The 19,872-nt window shown below is 52.4% G+C and overlaps 1 protein-coding gene across 3 annotated transcripts; it reads left to right on the plus strand.

The window, feature by feature from the left end:
* Positions 1 to 565: 565 nt before the first annotated feature.
* LOC310891465 (free fatty acid receptor 2-like) lies at positions 566 to 5,291 on the plus strand. 3 transcript variants are annotated; one of them, XM_083853738.1, is made up of 2 exons: positions 566 to 719; positions 3,143 to 5,291. In XM_083853738.1, exons 1-2 carry the CDS (start codon positions 567 to 569, stop codon positions 4,556 to 4,558), a joined length of 1,569 nt encoding a protein of 522 aa, XP_083709864.1. In that variant the 5' UTR covers position 566; the 3' UTR covers positions 4,559 to 5,291. The 3 variants fall into 3 exon arrangements, with proteins under 3 accessions (XP_083709864.1, XP_083709862.1, XP_083709863.1); XM_083853736.1 differs by lacking the exon at positions 566 to 719 and adding an exon at positions 1,534 to 2,247; XM_083853737.1 differs by lacking the exon at positions 566 to 719 and adding an exon at positions 1,534 to 2,247 and having other exon boundaries at positions 3,161 to 5,291.
* The last annotated feature ends 14,581 nt before the right edge of the window (positions 5,292 to 19,872 follow it).

A 19,872-nucleotide genomic window follows, 5' to 3' on the forward strand; every position in this document is an offset into this window, starting at 1 on the left:
CTGGGAGGCCACCTGGAAGCTGCCACCGGCCCTCTGCCCGCTCTTTGTCTTCCTCTTCTTCACCAGCGTCTACCTCACCACTCTCTCCCTCACTGCCCTCAGTGTCGACCGCTACCTCAGCGCTGCCTTCCCTGTCCAGTACCGCCAGCGCCGGCGTGCGGCCCACGCTGCTGTGGCTGCTGCTGGCTCCTGGGCAGCTGCCTTGGGCCACTGCAGTGTGGTCTACGTGGCTCAGCCCGGCCCGGCGGGCAATGGCACGGCCTGCTACATCCGCTTCGCTGGCCCGCAGCTGGCCACCTTGCTGGCCCTCCGCCTGGAGATCTTCCTGGTGCTCTTCTGCCTGCCCCTGGCCATCACCGCCTTCTGCTACGGCCGTCTGGTCTGCATTGTGGCTGCCCTCCCCACCGCTGCCCTGGGCAGGAAGCGGCGGGTGGTGGCCCTGGCAGCTGCCACCACAGCGGCCTTCGTCCTCTGCTTTACCCCCTTCAACGTCTCTCACGTGGTGGGGTACCTGCGGCGGGAGAACCCGCCCTGGAGGGCCTACGCCGTGCTGCTCACCACCCTCAATGCCTGCCTCGACCCCCTCATCTTCTGCTTCTCCTCTGCCGCCCTGCGACGGGGCCTCCGGCAAGTCTGGGATGCGATGGGGCTCGGTTGGCTCCGGGCCAGGTGCCGGGCACCCTCTGAGCGAAGTGGGGGTATGGCTGGGGGGGCTGGAGGTGAGGCGTTGGGCTTGTTGGCTTGTCTGGGGGTCGGTGGCACTGAGCTGGAGGCATCTCAGCGGGCTTCAGGCCTAAGAGAGCCCCAAGGCAGGGCTTTGGAGGCTTGGGGCAGCTGTGGGGGTCCCCAGACATCTGGGGATGGTCTTGGGGGAGACAAGGGGCAAAGCCAGGCTGGAGCTTCTGGGGTGGCTGCGGATCCTTGGGCTGGGCTCTGTGACCTGGGTTGAGTCAGCCCCTTCCACCCTTCCCCCTTCCCTTGCCTTCACCCCCTCCCCCCCCAAGGTTCAGGGCCATGGGGGGGTTGTGTGTGTGGTGGAACGGGCACGGATGCCTGAGTCCTCTCCTGGTTCCAGGAGAGCCAAGTGGGTGAAGGTACGGGATGGGGTGGGAACCTGGGCGTCTGCATCCTCTCCAAGCTCCAGGAGAGCCAAGCGGGTGAAAGGAGGCTGGGGGGGGGTGGGGTGGAGGGGGGGTGTGTGGAAGCATGGTTTCCTCCGTGGTTCCTCCACTCCCAGGAAGCTTCCGGGGGCTCTCCACGTGCCCTGGGGCTAGGCTGGGCAGGTGCCCCCTCCCCGTTATCAGAGCAGTGCCTGGGGAGGAGTCACTTCCCCACTGCTGTCCCAGATGGCCAGGCAGTACCCTAAACCTAACCCTAACACCCTAACCCTAACCCAACCCTAACGGTCCTCCCCGTCCGCCCAACCATGGGGGTCTCCGGCTGCGAGGCATGATCCCAGGCATCTGGGCCAGCCCCTAACTCAGGCGAGCTGTGGCACCGGGAAGGGGAGGGAAAGGGGGGGGGGGGGGGGGGGGGGTGTCTCTCTCTCCCCTGTGGCTAAATAAACATCCCTCATCCAGTGGTTAAAAATAGCTCGGTGGCTATTCCCAGGCCCTTCCCCACCCTCTCTCTCCTCCCCTTCCCACAGTATGTTTTCCCTCCCTACCGTACCCACCCTCCCTCCGGTCTGCCAGTTTGGTGATGAGGCCACCAGTGGGCCCTGGGATGCTGGGGAATGAGGGGGGGGAGATGGGGAAGGCACCAGGGGGGCGATTGGGGGCACCCAGTGGAAATGGAGCCCTCCCCCCCCAGCTTCTCCCTCACCCCCCACTTCTGCTGGTTCCTCTGCGGACGTGTGCCCATGAACGTGGCTTCTGTCTGCGGTCAGGAAACTTCAAACTTCCTCAACGTAGTTCAAAGCCACTTCCCTCCCCCCCCCCCCCGCACCACCCCCGGGGGACACAGACGTCCTGGGAACCCATCGGTCTGGGATTTCCCCCTCTGCTCCCCAGACATACACACACCCCAGGCAGACACAGGCATCCCAGGGACCCCAGCATCCAGGTGCCCCCCAGGACGTGTCCTCCACCCCAGAGGCTCCCAGAAGAGGCAAGCTCCCATCAGGGACCCCCCCCCCCCCCACCCCCCCCCCCTTCCACCCCAGACCGTGGCCCCTCCCCAGGGAGTGCCCTGGGCTGTAACAGGAGGCACCCAGATACCTGGGTCCCATTGGTGCCAGGAGCTGAGGTGAGCACAGGATGGGGTCCGGACAGCGCGGGGGGGGTGGGGGTGGGGTGGGGTGTGTGTGTGTGTGTGAAGGGGGCAGGGGATGGATGATGGACAGGGACTGAGGGACTGGGACACAGCTGGATGGGGGGATGTTTTGGGTCCTCTTCCCCCAGGCTAGGGAAGGATGCCTGGGAGGTCATGGGGGGAGACAGACACCTGGTTTCCCCACAGTTGGAGGGGGGGTTGGTACTGGAAGGAACTGGAAGAAACTGGGGGGGGCGGGGGGACTGGAACACAGGTGCCATAGGAAGTCGACCTGGTGTAGGGGAGGGGGCAGGAGTGGGGCTGGAGGCTGCTTGGGATGCTCAGGTCCAGCCCTCCTCACCTCTAAAGTGTGTGGGAGACACAGGTCTCCCACAAGGGGGTGGTGGGAGTGGGTGGGTGGGTGGGAGAGATCAGACTCTTTGGTCGTCCTTATCCCACTCCATCCCTGATAAGTGACTCAGGGGCTTGGCAGAGGAGACCCAGGCACATGTCCAGCTGCTACCTCCCCCCCCACCCCCAACCCCCTCCCCATCACCACCACCCCATGCCGAGCAGGAAATGAGTTAAACAAATCAGGGTGGCACCAGATGCCCTGGTGTCTGGGTCGCCTCTGGGAGTGGGAGGAAGTGGTGGAGCCAGGAGAGCTGCTTGGACACCTGAATCCCCTCAGGGTGCACCAGTAGGGGCAGCACAGGACCCCCCCCCCCCACCTCCAGATGCCTCTGTCCTCTCCAAGTCCCCTCTGGGTCCATTGGTTGGAGTAGGACAAGCCACCCAGCTGTCTGCATCTCCCCCCAAATATGAGTCACAGCACGTAGCATTGTGTACCCCTTCCACCCACCCTGTCCTCCCCACATCCCTTTTACAGGCCTATGTCTCTCTGCAGCCCTGTCCTGCCACCATGTTGATCCTCATTGCCTATGTGTTGACCTTCATTGTGGGCTTGCCAGCCAACATCTTCACCTTTGTTACCCTCCTGGGCAAGGCACGCCGCCGTGTCAACCCTGCTGACATCCTCCTGCTCAACCTGACCATCGCTGACCTCCTCCTCCTCCTCTTCCTCCCTTTCAAGATGGCAGAAGCAGCTGCTGACATGACCTGGCCCTTACCGATTGTCCTCTGCCCTGTGGCCAACTTCTGCTTCTACTCCAGCATCTATCTCAGCAGTCTCTTCTTGGCAGCACTCAGCGTTGAGCGCTATCTTGGTGTTGTCTTCCCCCTGCAGTTCAAGAACAGGCAGAGGCTGGGGCGGACAATGGCTGCCAGTGCCATCCTCTGGCTTTTGGCCTGTTCTCATTGCTCCATTGTCTTTGTGGCACAATATCATGGTGATGGTAGTAGGCAGTCCACGGTCTTGAAGCTTGGTAGCTTTGTGGACAACGGGTCTCGGGGCTTTAGACCAGATGGCTCCATGGTCAATGGGTTCAAGCCTGGTGGCTATGGGATGTCCAACCCTGATGGCTTCAACCCCAACAGCTTTAACCCCAGTGGCCCCAGAATCTCCAGCTCTGATGGCCCCATCTCTACTGGCTTCAGCCCAAGTAGCTCTGGAATCTCCAGTCCTGATGGCTTCAACCCCAAGGTCTTCAAGATCTACAACCCCAATGGCTTCATGGTCAATGGTTCCAAGACTTCCAATGGTGACATCTCCATCCCCAATGGCTCCAGGATCTCCAGTCCCAGTGGCCCCAAGACCTATAACTCCAAAGTCTTCACCAACAATGTCACAACCATCCCTGGCATCTCCACCATTGCTGATGTCTCCTGGACCTCCAACATCCACAGCACGGCTGTTCCCAACCATCTTGCTGCTTCTAGCAGCCACAGTGATACCAATAGCAACAGTACCTACAAGTGCTATGATGACTTCTCAAAGGAGCAGCTGAGCTTTGTCCTCCCACTGCGGCTGGAGCTATTTCTTGTTCTCTTCCTCCTACCGTTTGCTGTTACCGTTTTCTGCTACATCAACTTCGTGCGGGCTCTCCTTGCCCGGCCTAATATCCCGCTGGAGAAGAAGCAACGGGCTGTGGGTTTGGCTGTGGCCACCATGGTCGATTTTGGGGTTTGCTTTGCACCCTACAACATCTCGCATGTGGTAGGCTTTGTGCTGCATGAGAGCCCAGCATGGAGGTCCTATATTTTGTTCCTCACCAGTCTCAATGCTGCTCTTGACCCTTTCATCTTCTACTTCTCCTCCACGGCTATACAGAGGGCTGTGGCTGGGGTGGTGGTGGCTGTGCGGGACAAGCTACGAGCCATGGTGGTCTGTTGTTATGGGGAGTGACCCATGAGCACACCCTGCCCAGGAAGTGGCTTGCTGACACAAGGTTTTTGGGGGGTGGGGTGGGGGACATGACACGGACGTGCACGGACAAAGGGCCTCACCGTAGGGGCTATGGATTTGATTGGGTAAGGGCAAGTGGGGGGTCTGGATTTGGGGGTGGGGTGGGGTTGCTCTTTGAAGGGCTTTCGAAAATGGTGATATTTCCAATGTCCATGGGGTTGTAGTCAGCTTGGACCAGTGGATCTGAGTCATGGCATCAATCAATGTCAGGTCATGATGATATCTCCAATGTCTTTGGGGCCACGCTGATGAGTTTGAAGTTGATGGTTTCTACAGGTCTGTGATCTCCATGGGACCAAGGCCTCTTTGGTGCCACGAGGCCAAGGCCTCTGTGGGTCGGAGGGTCTACAAGGATCCATGTGGACATCTTGATCTCTGACCTCTGTGGATTGCGGGCCTCTGTCCCTTGTGGCCCACACCATCCCCACCACCCCACTCTCTGCGCACCGAGCAAGGAATCTGGAACTGCTGGACTGGCTGCAGAGCCACATGCCGGGCCCCATGGAGGTGGTTCTGGTGGCCACCAGCCCGCTGCTGTAGGAGCAGATGGCAACGGCACTTCCTGTGGGTTCTGCACTGTCTGCACCCTCCCCCCTCCCCCCTTGCTGAGTACTTGGAGCAGGACAGAACAACAATAGCTTGCCTGCAGAGAGAATAAATATGGAGAAACAACTGAAATCTGAGGCTTTGGCTCTGTCACAGACCTTCCCCCCCCCCAATAAAAAAAATAAAAAAACCTTAAGTTCCTCCCTCCCAGATCCAGAGCGTTCAATCCCCAGAATGTCTGTCTGTCCCCCTGTAGAAGCCCCCTACTGTGTCTCCCTCCCTCCCCCCCCCCCGAAACCCCTGTGACACCCCCCCCCCCCATCAGCCCTATTTGTTCTCCATTCATGAGGGTCTTGGGGAGCTCTGGGTGGTCCTGACTGTGCAAGAACATTCAGGAGTCTGGGGTACATTTGTGTCCAGATGGGTTCTGAGGGGGTTGTAGGGGCAGTGTGTGTTTTATGGGGGGGGGGGGGGGCGGGAATGGGGTGACACTCAACACATTAACAGAAAGGCAATAGAAGTGCATGGAAATAGTAATGTTTGACATTATCTGTTATTTAAATGTCCATATTGCTGTTATTTATCCCTCCATGCTTGTTGGTAACATCTCAGTACCTTCCTGCTGCTGTCTAGAGCCTTCCAGAAGCATCTAGGGCACACTGGGAGGCCTCTACGGTGTTCAAGAGAGCATTTTCGGACTTGGAAGACCTCTAGAGTGCACTAGACGACACTAGAGTGCTGTGTAAAGCTAACAGTACACTCCGAGTACTGTCTAGAGACCCCAGTACCTTCCAAGAACCCTCTAGCGTTGTGTAGAGACCCTCTCAGGGCCTCTCCAGTGACCCCAGTGCTCCCTACAGCATCCTAGAACAATCCCAGTACTACACAACTGCAGAGGATCTAGAGAACAGCGGAGGAACACAGGAGGCCTCCAGTGTGCCAGAGAAAGCAGTAGAGAGCCCTGTGATGCCTTGAGAGGCTTCCGTTGGGAGCACGTTTTGATGGGAGAAAGTGGCGCTGTACATGTTGTCTAGGGTCCTACTTAGGTTTCGGCTCAGTGTTCCGGTTGGGGTTACGTTTAGGGTTGTTTGGAAAGAGAGAAGGTGCAGAGTCCTGTTGCGTGTGGGGTTGCATAAAGGCTCCCCAAGGAGTTCAGGTGTACCCAAAAGCTTCCATTGGGAGCACTTTTTGATGGGAAATGTGGGCAGGGAAATGATGTCTATACTAAGTATGTTGTTTACAGGGGAAGAAATTAGAATGATCAGGAGGAGAGCCGCTATACAAGAATGGGAAGGAGCTCATCCTGACGCGCGGAAAAGACTCCACAACCGTAGGGTTGTAAAGTAGGTATACTTTATTGCGGTACACTGGCCGCACTGGGAATAGCTTCCCTCAAAAAGGTGCGCACCTGCCTGGTCGTCTATCATAATTGTATACATGAATACTGTTACATATTACATGAGCTCTAATACATATTCATTATTTTCCCCGAAAAGGCAGACCTCTTCCAAGTACTCATTTCCATACTCCCCGCCCTTAGCTCCTTCCGGTTGCGCCTGCGCAATGTAGCCTGGTGGTCGCGGGAAGGGGTCTTTCAGGATGAAGGCAATGAGGAAGAGGAGGTTAAACTTTTTACCTTTCTGGACTTTGACCTTCTGTTGGACAGTATTTAGGCATTTTTTGCTTATTTTTGCCTTGTTTCCTGCCAACAAGTTGTTCAGTCTTCCCTAACGAGTTGTTCACTCTTCCCTCATCCATTGGCCTTGAGCAATATCTTCTTTTTACATCTGCTTCTCATAAGGTTCTCATCTACATCCCCGGTAATTAAGATATTTTACCATATATGTAGCTAAATACTAATTTGGATAAGTTTTATCTTCCCCATCTCAGTCCTCTGGGACTGGGGGTAATACTTGCAGAGCAGGGGTGCCGACTTGCCGATCATGGCTGGAGTGGTGACAGTGCGCAGCACAGGGGTCATGTGGGAGACTTGGGGTCGGGGTGGGGGAGTGCTTGGGGTGAGTCCCGGGGACCCGGAGTCCCAGGGGCTCTTGAAAGTTCATTTTGTGGTTGGAGCCTGGCCACTTCAGGTAGGAATGTCTGGAGGGGAAGAAGGAGGAAAGAAGGAAAATGGGAGGAAATATGGTATACTGATATGTTGTTTCAGCATCCTGGAGGGAGAAAGGTATGGAATTAAGTTGGCCCCTGACTGAGACTTTGGTGAAAGTACAGGCTGTAGAAAGATAAAAAGAAGTGTTAAAAGGGTTATTGAAGGTGTTAAAGGTGTGGTATATAGTGTTTGACAGAGCTGTTTGAAGTTGAATGAGCAGGGAAAGAGGATGTAGGCATTATCTAAGTAACAGTCTAGAAGTTTTGGTATATTTGCTGTGGTGTTTGGTTAGTTTTCCAAGTATCGTGGGGGTGGGGACAAGGGGGACAGGCTGCTCCACCAGGGGCCACGGCGGGGCTTCAGCTCCAGCGCCTGGAGCGCCTCCTCCCCCTCTTTCTGCGCTGACTTTGGTGTCTGTGGGGAAGTTTCTCGCTCCTCGCTCTCCCAACTGCTGTTGAGCAGCAGGTTTTTGTTTGTTTTTCGTTTTCTTGGATGAAAGAAATGCTTTATTTGGATGAAAGAAAGTCCATGCCTCTCACAGAGGCATGGACTGTCTTGCTCATGGCTTGGCTCTGGGCAGCGGTGGGCCCCTTTGGGGCCGGATGAAATTGTCCCTTATCTGCCACAGGGAGGCTTCTGGATTCTCCTCGCGGGGGCTGCCACTGCAGCCTCCCCCCCTTCCCCCCCGAACCTTGCCATTGAACCCAATACACTGGGGCAGCTAGGTCATTACTGGCCTGTAAAGTATCAGGGATTAAATTAACTAATGAAACCCTAAAAGTGATGGGGGTAGAAGGGGCTGGGATAACAGTGCCACTTTTGGGGGATACCAAGCTGAGACTAGGGGAAAAAATGATCACTGGGCAATTATTGTATATACCTAAGGCAGGAACTAACTTGTTGGGAAGAGATTTGATGATGAAATTGGGCATTCAAATAGTAAATTGTTAGACTGGAATAACAGTGCAAAGATACATTCACCTCTGAGAGCAAAGATACATTCACCTCTGACTGGAAAGACCCTGAAATGGGTGTGGAAGCAACAATACAGATGGACAGTTTTACCTCAGGGGTTTACAGGGCTACCAAATTATTTGGGCAAGTTCTAGAACAGATTCTGGGGCAATTCCAACCTCCCAAGGAGGTATTACTGTTACAAATATATGGATGATCTTTTATTGTCAGGACAGGAGAAAAGAGTTGTGAAGGAAGCTACTAACAAGTTATTCAACTTTCTGGGAAAACAGGGCTTGGGAGTACTGAAAAATAAATTACCATATGTAGGGAAAAAAGTCAAGTATTTAAGGCATCTAATGTCTGAGGGAAAACGAAGAATAAATCCAGAGAGGATTCAGGGAATAGTTGAAAACTAAGAAAGAACTAAAAAGTTTTAAGAGAAAGATTTTTTTAAGGAATCAGGAGCCACGAAGTCTGAAGGAAAATGGATACTCCCTGATGGGAAAGAAATGCTGAATAAAGAACCAATGAGGCAAATATTAACTGTTTTACATCAAGAGAGTCATTGGGAGGTGCAAGCAATCTGTGATGTTGTGCTAAGAAAGTTTGTCTGTGTAGGAATATACACTTTAGTGAAGCAAATATGTAGAGGATGTACCATATGTCAAAAGGTAAATAAAAAGGTCATCCGTAACCCACTTAGAGGGGGACGGGAGCCAGGGATTCGACCTTTCCAAAGTATACAGGTAGACTTTACTGAGTTACCTAAAGTAGGGAGACTGGATGGGTGTAAGCTTTCCCGTTGGTATCTACCACTGCAAACACGGTGGCTAAGGTATCACCGGAGCAAATAGTCCCTAGATACGGGATAGTTGAAAACATTGATTCAGATCAAGGAAGTCATTTCACTTCACAAGTACTGCAAGGGTTAACGCAGGCCTTAGAGATTGAATGGGATTTTCACACCCCCTGGCACCCCTCCTCTTCTGGGAAGGTAGAGTGAATGAAATTAAAGAAGCAATTAACCAAATTAGTGTTAGAAACCCATCTTCCTTGGGTAAAATGCTTACCTTTAGCACTCCCACAGGTTCAAACAGGGTTAGGGTTAGGGTTAGGGTTAGGGTTAGGGTTAGGGTTAGGGTTAGGGTTAGGATTTGTGTTAGGGGTCAGGGTTCATAGGGGTTAGGGATTAGGCCTTATATTAGGGCAGAAGACCAAAATAGGAGGGTTGGGGACCCCAAAATTAGGGTTAAAAAATTAGGGAATAGGTTAGGTTTTTGTTAGGGGTAGAATTTAGGGTTAGGGTTAGGGTTAGGTTTAGGGGGAGCGTTATGGTTAGGGTTATGCTTAGTGTTAGGGTTAGATTTGGTTAGGGTTAGGGCTAGAGTTAGGGTTTAGGGTTAGGGTTAGGGTTTAGGGTTAGGGTTTAGGGTTAGGATTGTTAGGTCTAGGATTAGGCCTAGGGTTAGGCCTAGGCCTAGGTACTAGACCTATGGTTAGGCCTAGACCTAGGTTTTCCTAGGGTCATGGTCAGGGTTAGGAGTTTGGGGTTAGGGCTTAGTGTTAGGGTTAGGGTTATTTCATTGCTATTAGTTTAAGGGTTATGGTTATGGTTATGGTTATGCTTAGGTTAGGGTTAGGCTTATGCTTAGGGTTAGGGATATGGTTAGGGTTAGGGTTTAGGGTTAGTGGTAGGGGTAGTGTTAGGGTTAGGGTTTAGGGTTAGGGTTTAGGGTTAAGAGTTAGGATTCTTAGGCCTATGCCTATGCCTAGGGTTAGGTCTAGCTGTAGGTGTAGGCCTAGGCCTTAGCCTAGGGTTAAGCAAAGGGTAGGGTCCGGCTTAGGGTCATGGTCAGGGTCTGGGTTTTGGTGTTAGTGTTTAGGGTTAGGGTTAGAGTTAGGGTTATTTCAGTGCTATTAGGGTAAGGGTTAGGGTTTGTGTACCAAGGTATGGTTTGGTTTCCTTTGCTTTGCTTTTCATTTTTTTTCCATTTTTTTTCAGGAAGGGGTAGAGTAGGAGGAGGAGGCACACTGGTCTTTGGTTAACTTGATAGCCAGATAGATTCTGAATTCTGGGGTTAGGGTTAGATCCCTGGGTGCCGTAGAGTTAGGGGTCAGGGTTCTTAGGGGTTAGGTCTAATATTAGGGCGGAAGGCCAAAATAAGAGGGTGGGAGCCCCCCCAAAATTGAAGGGTTGAAGCCCCAAGTTAGGGGAAGGAACCTCAAAATCGTGGGGTCCCCCAAAATTGGGTGGAAGAACTCTTAATATTAGGGGGAAACCCAAAAAAGGAGGGTGGAGGACTCTAAAATTGGGGGGGACCCCCAAAATTGGTCGGGTCCCCCCATATTAGGGGAGGAACCCCCAAAATTGGGTGGGACAACCCCCAAATTGAGGGGAAGAACACTTAAATGGAAGTGTGAAATTCCAGAATTGAATGTGGACCCCCCAGAACTGGGGAAGAATCCCCAAAATTGGGGGGGAACCCCAAAACTGGGGGGGCGAAGCACCAAATTAGGGGAAGGAAGGGAAGCAACCCCAAAAATTGTGGGGAAGAATCCTGAAATGGAGAAGTGAAAACCCGAAATTGAGGGGAAACACCCAAAACGGCAGGAAAACCTCCAACACAAAACAGAACGGGGAATGTAACAGAGCAAAAAATGGCGTCCGACGGCAGGCTGCGAGGCTCAATTTTCTGGGGAGTGCTGGGAAATGTAGTTCTTGGGCACGGGGTTTCTGGGAGGCCATGTTGACTTCCCAGAGCATGTCGGGAGATGTAGTTTTCCAGCACTGGACTTCCGGGAGGCCATATTGGATTAGGGTTAGGGTTAGGGTTAGGATTTTTAGGCCTAGGGTTAGGCCTAGGGTTAATCCTAGGGTGAGGGTTAGGGTTAGGATTAGGGTTTCGGGCTTGGGTTAGGTTTAGCGTTAGGGTTAGGGGTTAGGGTTAGGGGTAGGGTTGGGTTAGAGTTAGGGTTAGTGTTAGTGTTTAGTAGTCAGGGGTTAGTTTTAGGGTTAGGTTTAGGGTTTAGGCTTACGGTTTAGGGTTTAGGGTTAGGATTATTTGGCCTAGGGTTAAGCCTAGGCCTCGGGTTAGACCTACAGTTAGGCCTATGCCTAGGGTTAGTCTTAGGGTTACGGTTAGGGTTAGGGTCTAGGGTTAAGGGTTAGGGGTTAGGGTTAGCGTTTAGGGTTAGGGTTAGTGTTTAGGAGTCAGGGGTTAGGGTTAGGGTTTAGGGTTTAGGCTTACGATTGTTAGGCCTAGGGATAGGCCTACGGTTAGGCTTAGGCCTCGGGTTAGACCTACGGTTTGGCCTAGGCCTAGGGTTAGCCCTAGGGTTACTGTTAGGGTTAGGGTTAATGGTTGGGGTGGGGGTTAGGTTTAGGGTTAGTGTTTAGGAGTCATTAGGGTTAGGGTTAGGGTTTAGGGCTAGGGGTTAGGGGTTAGAGTTTGGGTTGGGGTTAGGGTTAGGGTTAGGGTTAGGGTAAGGGTTAGGGTTAGGTTGGGGGTTAGGGTTAGGGTTAGGGTGGGGGTTAGGGTTAGGGTTAGAGTTAGGGTTAGGGTTAGGGTTTTTTCGGGTCTAACTCGGGTTCAGCTTCTTGTTGCGGTTAGGGTTATGTTTAGGGTTGTTAGGAAAGAGTGAAGACGCAGAGTCCTGTTGAGTGTGGGGTTGCGTAAAGGCTCCCCCAGGGAGTTCAGGTGTACCCAAAGGCTTCCGCTGAGAGCACTTTTTGATGGCAGAAAGTGGCACCGTACGTGTTTTTTCGGGTCTAACCCGGGTTCAGCTTCTTGTTCCGGTTAGGGTTATGTTTAGGGTTGTTAGGAAAGAGTGAAGACGCAGAGTCCTGTTGAGTGTGGGGTTGCGTAAAGGCTCCCCCAGGGAGTTCAGGTGTACCCAAAGGCTTCCGCTGAGAGCACTTTTTGATGGCAGAAAGTGGCACCGTACGTGTTTTTTCGGGTCTAACTCGGGTTGAGCTTCTTGTTGCGGTTAGGGTTATGTTTAGGGTTGTTAGGAAAGAGTGAAGACGCAGAGTCCTGTTGAGTGTGGGGTTGCGTAAAGGCTCCCCCAGGGAGTTCAGGTGTACCCAAAGGCTTCCGCTGAGAGCACTTTTTGATGGCAGAAAGTGGCACCGTACGTGTTTTTTCGGGTCTAACTCGGGTTCAGCTTCTTGTTGCGGTTAGGGTTATGTTTAGGGTTGTTAGGAAAGAGTGAAGACGCAGAGTCCTGTTGAGTGTGCGGTTGCGTAAAGGCTCCCCCAGGGAGTTCAGGTGTACCCAAAGGCTTCCGCTGAGAGCACTTTTTGATGGCAGAAAGTGGCACCGTACGTGTTTTTTCGGGTCTAACTCGGGTTGAGCTTCTTGTTGCGGTTAGGGTTATGTTTAGGGTTGTTAGGAAAGAGCGAAGACGCAGAGTCCTGTTGAGTGTGGGGTTGCGTAAAGGCTCCCCCAGGGAGTTCAGGTGTACCCAAAGGCTTCCGCTGAGAGCACTTTTTGATGGCAGAAAGTGGCACCGTACGTGTTTTTTCGGGTCTAACTCGGGTTGAGCTTCTTGTTCCGGTTAGGGTTATGTTTAGGGTTGTTAGGAAAGAGTGAAGACGCAGAGTCCTGTTGAGTGTGGGGTTGCGTAAAGGCTCCCCCAGGGAGTTCAGGTGTACCCAAAGGCTTCCGCTGAGAGCACTTTTTGATGGCAGAAAGTGGCACCGTACGTGTTTTTTCGGGTCTAACTCGGGTTCAGCTTCTTGTTGCGGTTAGGGTTATGTTTAGGGTTGTTAGGAAAGAGTGAAGACGCAGAGTCCTGTTGAGTGTGCGGTTGCGTAAAGGCTCCCCCAGGGAGTTCAGGTGTACCCAAAGGCTTCCGCTGAGAGCACTTTTTGATGGCAGAAAGTGGCACCGTACGTGTGTTTTCGGGTCTAACTCGGGTTCAGCTTCTTGTTGCGGTTAGGCTTATGTTTAGGGTTGTTAGGAAAGAGTGAAGACGCAGAGTCCTGTTGAGTGTGGGGTTGCGTAAAGGCTCCCCCAGGGAGTTCAGGTGTACCCAAAGGCTTCCGCTGAGAGCACTTTTTGATGGCAGAAAGTGGCACCGTACGTGTTTTTTCGGGTCTAACTCGGGTTCAGCTTCTTGTTGCGGTTAGGGTTATGTTTAGGGTTGTTAGGAAAGAGTGAAGACGCAGAGTCCTGTTGAGTGTGGGGTTGCGTAAAGGCTCCCCCAGGGAGTTCAGGTGTACCCAAAGGCTTCCGCTGAGAGCACTTTTTGATGGCAGAAAGTGGCACCGTACGTGTTTTTTCGGGTCTAACTCGGGTTGAGCTTCTTGTTGCGGTTAGGGTTATGTTTAGGGTTGTTAGGAAAGAGTGAAGACGCAGAGTCCTGTTGAGTGTGGGGTTGTGTAAAGGCTCCCCCAGGGAGTTCAGGTGTACCCAAAGGCTTCCGCTGAGAGCACTTTTTGATGGCAGAAAGTGGCACCGTACGTGTTTTTTCGGGTCTAACTCGGGTTCAGCTTCTTGTTGCGGTTAGGCTTATGTTTAGGGTTGTTAGGAAAGAGTGAAGACGCAGAGTCCTGTTGAGTGTGGGGTTGCGTAAAGGCTCCCCCAGGGAGTTCAGGTGTACCCAAAGGCTTCCGCTGAGAGCACTTTTTGATGGCAGAAAGTGGCACCGTACGTGTTTTTTCGGGTCTAACTCGGGTTCAGCTTCTTGTTGCGGTTAGGGTTATGTTTAGGGTTGTTAGGAAAGAGTGAAGACGCAGAGTCCTGTTGAGTGTGGGGTTGCGTAAAGGCTCCCCCAGGGAGTTCAGGTGTACCCAAAGGCTTCCGCTGAGAGCACTTTTTGATGGCAGAAAGTGGCACCGTACGTGTTTTTTCGGGTCTAACTCGGGTTCAGCTTCTTGTTGCGGTTAGGGTTATGTTTAGGGTTGTTAGGAAAGAGTGAAGACGCAGAGTCCTGTTGAGTGTGGGGTTGCGTAAAGGCTCCCCCAGGGAGTTCAGGTGTACCCAAAGGCTTCCGCTGAGAGCACTTTTTGATGGCAGAAAGTGGCACCGTACGTGTTTTTTCGGGTCTAACTCGGGTTCAGCTTCTTGTTGCGGTTAGGCTTATGTTTAGGGTTGTTAGGAAAGAGTGAAGACGCAGAGTCCTGTTGAGTGTGGGGTTGCGTAAAGGCTCCCCCAGGGAGTTCAGGTGTACCCAAAGGCTTCCGCTGAGAGCACTTTTTGATGGCAGAAAGTGGCACCGTACGTGTTTTTTCGGGTCTAACTCGGGTTCAGCTTCTTGTTGCGGTTAGGGTTATGTTTAGGGTTGTTAGGAAAGAGTGAAGACGCAGAGTCCTGTTGAGTGTGGGGTTGCGTAAAGGCTCCCCCAGGGAGTTCAGGTGTACCCAAAGGCTTCCGCTGAGAGCACTTTTTGATGGCAGAAAGTGGCACCGTACGTGTTTTTTCGGGTCTAACTCGGGTTCAGCTTCTTGTTCCGGTTAGGCTTATGTTTAGGGTTGTTAGGAAAGAGTGAAGACGCAGAGTCCTGTTGAGTGTGGGGTTGCGTAAAGGCTCCCCCAGGGAGTTCAGGTGTACCCAAAGGCTTCCGCTGAGAGCACTTTTTGATGGCAGAAAGTGGCACCGTACGTGTTTTTTCGGGTCTAACTCGGGTTCAGCTTCTTGTTGCGGTTAGGCTTTTGTTTAGGGTTGTTAGGAAAGAGTGAAGACGCAGAGTCCTGTTGAGTGTGCGGTTGCGTAAAGGCTCCCCCAGGGAGTTCAGGTGTACCCAAAGGCTTCCGCTGAGAGCACTTTTTGATGGCAGAAAGTGGCACCGTACGTGTTTTTTCGGGTCTAACTCGGGTTGAGCTTCTTGTTGCGGTTAGGGTTATGTTTAGGGTTGTTAGGAAAGAGTGAAGACGCAGAGTCCTGTTGAGTGTGGGGTTGCGTAAAGGCTCCCCCAGGGAGTTCAGGTGTACCCAAAGGCTTCCGCTGAGAGCACTTTTTGATGGCAGAAAGTGGCACCGTACGTGTTTTTTCGGGTCTAACTCGGGTTCAGCTTCTTGTTGCGGTTAGGGTTATGTTTAGGGTTGTTAGGAAAGAGTGAAGACGCAGAGTCCTGTTGAGTGTGGGGTTGCGTAAAGGCTCCCCCAGGGAGTTCAGGTGTACCCAAAGGCTTCCGCTGAGAGCACTTTTTGATGGCAGAAAGTGGCACCGTACGTGTTTTTTCGGGTCTAACTCGGGTTGAGCTTCTTGTTGCGGTTAGGGTTATGTTTAGGGTTGTTAGGAAAGAGTGAAGACGCAGAGTCCTGTTGAGTGTGGGGTTGCGTAAAGGCTCCCCCAGGGAGTTCAGGTGTACCCAAAGGCTTCCGCTGAGAGCACTTTTGGATGGCAGAAAGTGGCACCGTACGTGTTTTTTCGGGTCTAACTCGGGTTCAGCTTCTTGTTGCGGTTAGGGTTATGTTTAGGGTTGTTAGGAAAGAGTGAAGACGCAGAGTCCTGTTGAGTGTGGGGTTGCGTAAAGGCTCCCCCAGGGAATTCAGGTGTACCCAAAGGCTTCCGCTGAGAGCACTTTTTGATGGCAGAAAGTGGCACCGTACGTGTTTTTTCGGGTCTAACTCGGGTTGAGCTTCTTGTTCCGGTTAGGGTTATGTTTAGGGTTGTTAGGAAAGAGTGAAGACGCAGAGTCCTGTTGAGTGTGGGGTTGCGTAAAGGCTCCCCCAGGGAGTTCAGGTGTACCCAAAGGCTTCCGCTGAGAGCACTTTTTGATGGCAGAAAGTGGCACCGTACGTGTTTTTTCGGGTCTAACTCGTGTTCAGCTTCTTGTTCCGGTTAGGCTTATGTTTAGGGTTGTTAGGAAAGAGTGAAGACGCAGAGTCCTGTTGAGTGTGGGGTTGCGTAAAGGCTCCCCCAGGGAGTTCAGGTGTACCCAAAGGCTTCCGCTGAGAGCACTTTTGGATGGCAGAAAGTGGCACCGTACGTGTTTTTTCGGGTCTAACTCGGGTTGAGCTTCTTGTTGCGGTTAGGGTTATGTTTAGGGTTGTTAGGAAAGAGTGAAGACGCAGAGTCCTGTTGAGTGTGGGGTTGCGTAAAGGCTCCCCCAGGGAGTTCAGGTGTACCCAAAGGCTTCCGCTGAGAGCACTTTTGGATGGCAGAAAGTGGCACCGTACGTGTTTTTTCGGGTCTAACTCGGGTTGAGCTTCTTGTTGCGGTTAGGGTTATGTTTAGGGTTGTTAGGAAAGAGTGAAGACGCAGAGTCCTGTTGAGTGTGGGGTTGCGTAAAGGCTCCCCCAGGGAGTTCAGGTGTACCCAAAGGCTTCCGCTGAGAGCACTTTTTGATGGCAGAAAGTGGCACCGTACGTGTTTTTTCGGGTCTAACTCGGGTTCAGCTTCTTGTTGCGGTTAGGGTTATGTTTAGGGTTGTTAGGAAAGAGTGAAGACGCAGAGTCCTGTTGAGTGTGGGGTTGCGTAAAGGCTCCCCCAGGGAGTTCAGGTGTACCCAAAGGCTTCCGCTGAGAGCACTTTTTGATGGCAGAAAGTGGCACCGTACGTGTTTTTTCGGGTCTAACTCGGGTTGAGCTTCTTGTTGCGGTTAGGGTTATGTTTAGGGTTGTTAGGAAAGAGTGAAGACGCAGAGTCCTGTTGAGTGTGGGGTTGCGTAAAGGCTCCCCCAGGGAGTTCAGGTGTACCCAAAGGCTTCCGCTGAGAGCACTTTTGGATGGCAGAAAGTGGCACCGTACGTGTTTTTTCGGGTCTAACTCGGGTTCAGCTTCTTGTTGCGGTTAGGGTTATGTTTAGGGTTGTTAGGAAAGAGTGAAGACGCAGAGTCCTGTTGAGTGTGGGGTTGCGTAAAGGCTCCCCCAGGGAATTCAGGTGTACCCAAAGGCTTCCGCTGAGAGCACTTTTTGATGGCAGAAAGTGGCACCGTACGTGTTTTTTCGGGTCTAACTCGGGTTGAGCTTCTTGTTCCGGTTAGGGTTATGTTTAGGGTTGTTAGGAAAGAGTGAAGACGCAGAGTCCTGTTGAGTGTGGGGTTGCGTAAAGGCTCCCCCAGGGAGTTCAGGTGTACCCAAAGGCTTCCGCTGAGAGCACTTTTTGATGGCAGAAAGTGGCACCGTACGTGTTTTTTCGGGTCTAACTCGTGTTCAGCTTCTTGTTCCGGTTAGGCTTATGTTTAGGGTTGTTAGGAAAGAGTGAAGACGCAGAGTCCTGTTGAGTGTGGGGTTGCGTAAAGGCTCCCCCAGGGAGTTCAGGTGTACCCAAAGGCTTCCGCTGAGAGCACTTTTGGATGGCAGAAAGTGGCACCGTACGTGTTTTTTCGGGTCTAACTCGGGTTGAGCTTCTTGTTGCGGTTAGGGTTATGTTTAGGGTTGTTAGGAAAGAGTGAAGACGCAGAGTCCTGTTGAGTGTGGGGTTGCGTAAAGGCTCCCCCAGGGAGTTCAGGTGTACCCAAAGGCTTCCGCTGAGAGCACTTTTGGATGGCAGAAAGTGGCACCGTACGTGTTTTTTCGGGTCTAACTCGGGTTGAGCTTCTTGTTGCGGTTAGGGTTATGTTTAGGGTTGTTAGGAAAGAGTGAAGACGCAGAGTCCTGTTGAGTGTGGGGTTGCGTAAAGGCTCCCCCAGGGAATTCAGGTGTACCCAAAGGCTTCCGCTGAGAGCACTTTTTGATGGCAGAAAGTGGCACCGTACGTGTTTTTTCGGGTCTAACTCGGGTTCAGCTTCTTGTTGCGGTTAGGGTTATGTTTAGGGTTGTTAGGAAAGAGTGAAGACGCAGAGTCCTGTTGAGTGTGGGGTTGCGTAAAGGCTCCCCCAGGGAATTCAGGTGTACCCAAAGGCTTCCGCTGAGAGCACTTTTTGATGGCAGAAAGTGGCACCGTACGTGTTTTTTCGGGTCTAACTCGGGTTCAGCTTCTTGTTGCGGTTAGGGTTATGTTTAGGGTTGTTAGGAAAGAGTGAAGACGCAGAGTCCTGTTGAGTGTGGGGTTGCGTAAAGGCTCCCCCAGGGAGTTCAGGTGTACCCAAAGGCTTCCGCTGAGAGCACTTTTTGATGGCAGAAAGTGGCACCGTACGTGTTTTTTCGGGTCTAACCCGGGTTCAGCTTCTTGTTCCGGTTAGGGTTATGTTTAGGGTTGTTAGGAAAGAGTGAAGACGCAGAGTCCTGTTGAGTGTGGGGTTGCGTAAAGGCTCCCCCAGGGAGTTCAGGTGTACCCAAAGGCTTCCGCTGAGAGCACTTTTTGATGGCAGAAAGTGGCACCATACGTGTTTTTTCGGGTCTAACTCGGGTTCAGCTTCTTGTTGCGGTTAGGCTTATGTTTAGGGTTGTTAGGAAAGAGTGAAGACGCAGAGTCCTGTTGAGTGTGGGGTTGCGTAAAGGCTCCCCCAGGGAGTTCAGGTGTACCCAAAGGCTTCCGCTGAGAGCACTTTTTGATGGCAGAAAGTGGCACCGTACGTGTTTTTTCGGGTCTAACTCGGGTTCAGCTTCTTGTTCCGGTTAGGCTTATGTTTAGGGTTGTTAGGAAAGAGTGAAGACGCAGAGTCCTGTTGAGTGTGGGGTTGCGTAAAGGCTCCCCCAGGGAGTTCAGGTGTACCCAAAGGCTTCCGCTGAGAGCACTTTTTGATGGCAGAAAGTGGCACCGTACGTGTTTTTTCGGGTCTAACCCGGGTTCAGCTTCTTGTTCCGGTTAGGGTTATGTTTAGGGTTGTTAGGAAAGAGTGAAGACGCAGAGTCCTGTTGAGTGTGGGGTTGCGTAAAGGCTCCCCCAGGGAGTTCAGGTGTACCCAAAGGCTTCCGCTGAGAGCACTTTTTGATGGCAGAAAGTGGCACCGTACGTGTTTTTTCGGGTCTAACCCGGGTTCAGCTTCTTGTTCCGGTTAGGGTTATGTTTAGGGTTGTTAGGAAAGAGTGAAGACGCAGAGTCCTGTTGAGTGTGGGGTTGCGTAAAGGCTCCCCCAGGGAGTTCAGGTGTACCCAAAGGCTTCCGCTGAGAGCACTTTTTGATGGCAGAAAGTGGCACCATACGTGTTTTTTCGGGTCTAACTCGGGTTCAGCTTCTTGTTCCGGTTAGGCTTATGTTTAGGGTTGTTAGGAAAGAGTGAAGACGCAGAGTCCTGTTGAGTGTGGGGTTGCGTAAAGGCTCCCCCAGGGAGTTCAGGTGTACCCAAAGGCTTCCGCTGAGAGCACTTTTTGATGGCAGAAAGTGGCACCGTACGTGTTTTTTCGGGTCTAACTCGGGTTCAGCTTCTTGTTCCGGTTAGGGTTATGTTTAGGGTTGTTAGGAAAGAGTGAAGACGCAGAGTCCTGTTGAGTGTGGGGTTGCGTAAAGGCTCCCCCAGGGAGTTCAGGTGTACCCAAAGGCTTCCGCTGAGAGCACTTTTGGATGGCAGAAAGTGGCACCGTACGTGTTTTTTCGGGTCTAACTCGGGTTCAGCTTCTTGTTGCGGTTAGGGTTATGTTTAGGGTTGTTAGGAAAGAGTGAAGACGCAGAGTCCTGTTGAGTGTGGGGTTGCGTAAAGGCTCCGCCAGGGAGTTCAGGTGTACCCAAAGGCTTCCGCTGAGAGCACTTTTTGATGGCAGAAAGTGGCACCGTACGTGTTTTTTCGGGTCTAACTCGGGTTGAGCTTCTTGTTCCGGTTAGGGTTATGTTTAGGGTTGTTAGGAAAGAGTGAAGACGCAGAGTCCTGTTGA

Source organism: Anser anser (genome assembly GCF_964211835.1).
Source record: "Anser anser genome assembly, contig: HAP1_SCAFFOLD_312, whole genome shotgun sequence".
NCBI lineage: Eukaryota > Metazoa > Chordata > Aves > Anseriformes > Anatidae > Anser > Anser anser.

Excerpts from the sequence above, each read along its gene's own strand:
- LOC310891465 (XM_083853736.1), top strand. The coding sequence starts at position 1,702 with ATGAGGCCACCAGTGGGCCCTGGGATGCTGGGGAATGAGGGGGGGGAG. Across the intron at positions 2,248-3,142 it reads CATTGGTGCCAGGAGCTGAG|GCCTATGTCTCTCTGCAGCC; the intron begins GTGAGCACAGGA and ends TCCCTTTTACAG.